This window comes from Limulus polyphemus, unplaced genomic scaffold (genome assembly GCF_000517525.1).
Source record: "Limulus polyphemus unplaced genomic scaffold, Limulus_polyphemus-2.1.2 Scaffold4162, whole genome shotgun sequence".
Taxonomy (NCBI): Eukaryota; Metazoa; Arthropoda; class Merostomata; order Xiphosura; family Limulidae; genus Limulus; species Limulus polyphemus.
This window is the reverse complement of record NW_013669772.1, coordinates 44,004-50,340: the sequence shown is the minus strand read 5'-3', so window position 1 is coordinate 50,340 and position 6,337 is coordinate 44,004. Positions and strand designations below refer to the sequence as shown.

At 29.3% G+C, this 6,337-nt stretch overlaps 1 protein-coding gene across 1 annotated transcript in view; it reads right to left on the bottom strand.

Annotated features, from left to right (window-relative positions):
- LOC106470693 (proliferation-associated protein 2G4-like) overlaps positions 1-6,337 on the bottom strand; it is a 54,551-nt gene that overhangs the window by 19,447 nt on the left and 28,767 nt on the right. Inside the window, exons 5-6 of the mRNA XM_013931254.2 lie at positions 2,882-2,945; positions 1,074-1,152 (exon numbers count right to left, since the gene is read on the bottom strand). Coding sequence (XP_013786708.1) covers positions 1,074-1,152; positions 2,882-2,945 — 143 coding nt within the window. The remainder of the gene's footprint in view (positions 1-1,073; positions 1,153-2,881; positions 2,946-6,337) is intronic.

Here is a 6,337-nt window from a genome sequence, read left to right as displayed (position 1 = left end):
TAATAAATAAAGAATAAATATGAAAAACAAGAAATAAAGTACTTACCCAGTCTTCTTTTTCTTGCTCTTGATTGTCGATGACAGCCTACTTTTCTATACTACTGGTAGTAACACACCAAATAATTTGTATTTAATTAAATAATGCAACAAAGAACATAAGACTAATAATATGCACAATGTAGACAATTTCCCCCAACTCTCAAAATTTGTATGGCATTCTAACTATACAACAAGAGCCGTTACAAATTCATCCAAGCTAGTTGTAAACTTTTCAATGGCAATGGAAGTTGTACTCTGAGTGAAATTGTAGCTTATCTGTCCAGAACACTACATTATACAATACTTCATTTGACAGATGAAAACCTTGACTTTCTATTTGTTACAGGTAATATATAATTAAATGTAAGAGAAAACTATTAACAAATCCTGAAAGAGAGGGTATGACAGGATGGGTCTGATTTTTTATTTGATAGCTTTGTAACCAAATAAAATTGAAAGCTATAAAAATTATGGTTTGTCTGAGCAATGATGATTTTATAGTGAATAATTTATGCTTAATTTCATACTTTTTGGAGGAGTGATGGATAAAACAGAGAAGAGAAGATACCTAGAGAAAATGTGTCGTGTGTCACACTAGGGGAAATTTAGGATTTTTTAAAATATTATCTAATAGAATTAATATCTTAAAATTATATACTATTAAAATGTGGATTATTAACTAAAATTTTATGCTATACTAATTGGTATAACATGAAAAGTAGTTTAAATTTTGAATGTAAGACACTACAACTTTGTGTCAAGTGCAGTAAAGGATACCCGTGGTGATATGGTTAAAGTGGAACAAAAAAAAATTTATGAAATATTTTTCAAAAATCAATCTTTTATGGCTTATATTACATGTCCAAAAACTTGAATGTGTTTTTAGCACACACATTTTTTTTTAGTAAATGATAAGGCAATCAGTCTATACAAGCCTAGTCTCACATGGATAGATATGTACTAAACTAGCTTAAGTTTTATAAAAAGCAGAGAAATCTATGTCTTTCTACATATAATCATGATTTCTTTCTCACCTCTGTGCTTCAGTAGGATTTTGAATTATAGATTTTTCTCCATCAATCTGAAACTGTTTCAACTGATGTGATGGCATGCCTTAAAATCAAAGTAAAATAGAATTAAAAGACAGTTTGTGTTTCATAAAAGAGGTTATTTTTCTTTGAAATTAATTATTCCATTTTGAGCATGGTTCATAATAACCATACACACACACAAGCAAGCAATTGATTTGATATGATGGCCAACTAGAACCAATCTAGTTAATAACCCATTTTTTTTATTTTTTTTTTTTACTTTTTGGTATAAACATTATCTTAAGCACTTCACACAAAAATGAATTGAGCATTTAAATAGATAAACATGTTCAAATTGGGACATAATGTGTATTGAAAACAGTTTTATTTGTCATTAATTTTCAAGAAGCCAAGTACTAAATCCTTTTTTCTCTGCACAAAACTTTATAGACCTTTTTGCTGTATTTAATTACAGACAAGCACACAAACAAACAATCTCAGAGTTTTAGTAGTATATAGATTATTAGGAGTATTGATTCCATTTCTATTATTTGTTTTAGCATTAAAACTGTACTTACTAAACTCAATTCATATACCTATGTACAGAGAGCATAATTTGAAAAAGATATTTTGTAACCTTCACATCAATGAAATGATAAGTGTGATGCAACTGTTTTTTTTTTTTATTACAAAAGAAACTTCTCACTTAACACCTGCCACATGAGGTAGCCCAGCATCTTCTAGTACTGAGCAGGAATGGTTAACAGGGGGTCCTTCTGGAAACCATTGAATTAGGGTTATTTCAATAGATCATGATGAATGAAGCTCGGCACAACTTCTAAAAGGAAAAAAAAACTAAATATTAATGAAAATATGACACGATGAAACCTATATGGATTATACTATGGTGGTACCATACTGGGGATTATACCATCCTATTTATGTTTACTCTTGATTGCAGAAATAGCATTTTTAATTTGAGAATCGCTAGGGAAATCATCCTGTTATGCATTGTGCATCCCCTTCAACTTCAACACTGCATCTTTGGGCTTTACTGTGCCATTAGTCTCACAAAATATTGAATGTAATGATTTCTTATATATGATTCCAATTCCCATTTTTGAAGAACGATACTACTGTGCCCATTTTTTTTATGTTTCACTGTCAATGCAGTAATAAGTTGATGAATCTCTGATTCAGCTGGTAGTATGTCAAATCAATTGGGAAACCTTCAAATTTCCCTCATCTGACCTGGACCTACACTTTAGCCTAATCACTACACTTAAACCATCACATTCACAACTACATCTAGAACATTTCAAGCATGTTTCATTGCCACATTATTTTACTTTACATTTACAAGTTAATTTCTTCATGTTGGCTCCATGGTCTCGGGTCAGTTCATGAGTCTGGTCCAGTGACCTAGACCTTGAAAATAGATCGAAAAGCCTTCTTTTTTGTCTAATCAAAACAACTCAAACCTTTCTGGAATGACTCATTTTGTGGATCCATATCAAGATATTGGGCTGGCTCATGTAGCAGATGTTAAAATACCAAAAAAATTGTAACTTCTCATGAACTTTTGGCTCTAACATACCCAATCTAATAAACAAGTTCTTGTATTAAACAAAACACCTTATGGATAGTTATTTATGGAAGACAATTACAATATATTAAATTATTTTTACACAACTCTATATAAACTTATTCCAATCTAATTTGTGTGATGATGTAATGTATCAAAATATAAATAACATATAACCCAAACAAAAATACATATATTTTAAATTTTGTTATAATTCTACACTAACCTTCAATGGGTTTACACTTGAAAGATTCAGCTACCTTTTGTATTGCATCTGTGACAGCAATATTCTGAAAACAAAAGAAGTACATACATAAATACACATTGTATTCTACTATTTTAAACACATGGATTAACTTGTAATCCAGCAAAATAATCAAACTAGTAGCTCTACTAACAGGGTCTTAATCTTTTTGTTCACTACTTAAATATTACTTTTCAGAATAGTTTTTATTGCAACTCCAATAATAAACTTCACACAATGTTAACTATAATCAAAAACTATCATTAAAAAGCACAAAGGCAAATCTCAAATACTGGCAGTTAAATTTTTACAGGAAGCAGAAAGAATTAAAAAGCATATTTCAATCATCAATATACATTAGAAGCAATCATAAGTAACAGCAACCTGCACAGAAGTGTAAAAATAAAACTTTTATTTGAGGTTTCTCTTAAAAACCAACTTTTGATGTAATTGAAACTTCAAGTTCTTTTTTAAAACAATACAAGTTTGTTTTCAACTTGCAGTAATGAGAAAAAATAATGCACTGTTTATGATCATGGAATATTTTCAAAACAATGTTACTAATATTTCTATACAATAATTTGTTCTATGTATGAAAAAAATCATTAAAAACTGAATGAAAGGGTTAAAGATGACTCTGTGGTAAGTACTGAACAGCAAATTTGGTTCAATCCTTACTGTTATATGAAGAATGAACCCCTTTGCAATGGGCTTGTGTATTTAACACAACCTTGTAACCACCATGTTAAGTAACTTGTAACCATGAAATTATACATACTATAATTCTGAAAGTACTTAATGAATGTTCACAAAGTTTGGCATGATCTCAGTAAATATTACCAGTCTTTTGTAGACCAAAAAATCTGAATTTTTAATTAAGTATTTTTAAAAAATAATTGCCCATAAATATATGGAATCAGTGTTGACTGCTCTGAGTGAAAGGTGATGTGGTTTTCATGTTAAGTTTAAAACTCTTTTCTTCTCCTGATATTTTCAATTTCATTTGCATAATCTCTAAAACCTCCTAAATAAATAACAAAAGTTTTCAAACATTTTTTTTACCAAAAGAATTTTATATTTTATCTTTGTTTTCTCTACCATAACTATACACAGGGTCGGCTGACTTCGTAACCACCACAAAAATTAGTAATAAATCTAAATTACCCTTTTTTCTTCTAGAATGAATGCAAGTTGCAACAGGAAACCACAATTATTTATCCTAAATAGCTTAAAGATTGTAACAGAATACATCTATTTATACTTAATTTAACTTTTTTGTTGCTGTTTGAACTGTGTCTAACTAATAATCCTGCCCCACACAAGATGCAAGTTACTCAACAAATATGCAGCTTACATTATTTATTGAAGGTTAGTGTAGAATTATTCGTGTATTATAAGAATAAATCTGAAACTGAATGATGATATAGACAATGCTTTATACAAAAAATTTAATATAATACGTCATTCGATAGATTAAAACATTGGCTTTCTGTTGGTTATAAATAATAAAAGTAAAAAATCTCAGAAAAAACTACTGTCAATTTATGAAACAGAGGATGCGACAAGCCAGCGTGAAAATAGGGTTGGATTTTCTAGTTTATAGTTCTGTAAACAAATAAGATTGAATGCTATAAAAATTATACTTTGCCTGAGTAATATCTATATAACAATTAGTGTAAATTACGTTAAACTCTGTACTTCTCAGAGAAGTGGTAAATAAATTAAAGAAGAGGGAAGACCTGGAGTACAATTGTCACAATTCTGATACCATGGGAATATTTAGAATTTTAAAAAATATTTCCATATTAAAATTAAAAACCTAAAACTTGTATTGATACTTGATTTATTAGCTATGTTTTGAGGTCAAGTTTATTTGTATACATTGATAATAAAGTAGTTCAATTAAATTCTGAATGTAACTCTGTATATGGCTGTGACATGCACACTTTGACCTATCCATTGTGAAAGGGTAAACAAGATAAACATATTTTTGTTGGAAATGTTTTAATTTTTATAATAACTTACAAACATTTTATTTTAACTTGACAAAACATTACCATAATAGCATCTTTTACTCATTATTAAGATGGTATCAATCGTGATATTTTAATCCCTTCCAGGATTTGCCCAGGATAACTTGGCAACCTCCATGTTTAAAAAATATTTGCCCGAGCTAATTCAAGTAAACCATTTCTCAGTGTATCTTTTATTATTTGTCCAAATGTATTTACATGTTATCATGCATTACAATCAGTGATCACTATATGGCATAAGAAATGCTGTTTTTGCTGATCTGTCTTAGATTTATTCTTAATTACATGTTCAGCACTCTAATCAGCAAAATATATTGTTTACTGGTAAGAGAGTAATGTTTGTAACCCGTAAAGAATGTTGAAAGCCACAGTGATTGGGATGAAATTTAAAACAGCTTTTATGGAAGTGAAACTACTATCTCAGAACATAGTAGTTTAGACAGTAAAAATTATGATGGTGCCTTATTACAATCTCGGGTATAATGTGAAGTAGACATTACCAAATAACTTTCCCCTTCTTCACCTAGATTCCAATTTTCTGGTGCTTCGTTACTGAATATTAACTTATTTAGCACAGGCTCGGTCCTTGGGACTGACCTTATTACCATTTTGTGTTTGTTATACTTTGGATGCAATACATTTTAAATTAGTAAGCGAATGTTAATGAAATTTGGCAGATTATCAGTAAACATTACAATGCTTCCATACACAAAATATCATTTTTTTTAGTAAGTCTTAAGGTTTGTAAAGCAATGTTATTCTCATGCCTTTTTTTTTTCTTTTCGCATGCTGCTTATCTATCATGCAAAGTAATTTTCATTTTAAGATGAAAAATACTTTTATCCACCAAAACATTTTCAAATTTCACATGCAAAATATTTATAATGTCCAGATAGTTATCAAACATTTCTTAAGAAAAGATGTTATATTTTATCTGTTATTTTCAGTAACTAATCTCTGTATGGGTCCAGTAGATTTGACCAATCTCGTAACCATCATAAAAAATTAGGAAATAAATATAAATTAAGCCTCTTTCTTTCTAAAATGAACACAAATTATAACACGAAAACATAAAGGTTTAGACTAAGTAGCTTAAATCTCATAACATTATACATTTATATATATATATATATATTATTTTGACTTTTCAGCTATGCCTTGCTAACAGTACAGAAGTTACAATTACGCAGCACGTGTGCACTCATATTAACGTATCCAATAACATAATATTCAAATCATAACACGAAAACATAAATGTTTAGACTAAATAGCTTAAATCTCTACCATTATACATTTATATATATATCATTTTTATTATATTCACCTTTCAGCCATTCTTGGCCAACAATACAGAAGTTACAATGATGCAGCATGCGTGCACTCATGTTACCGTATCCAATAACAT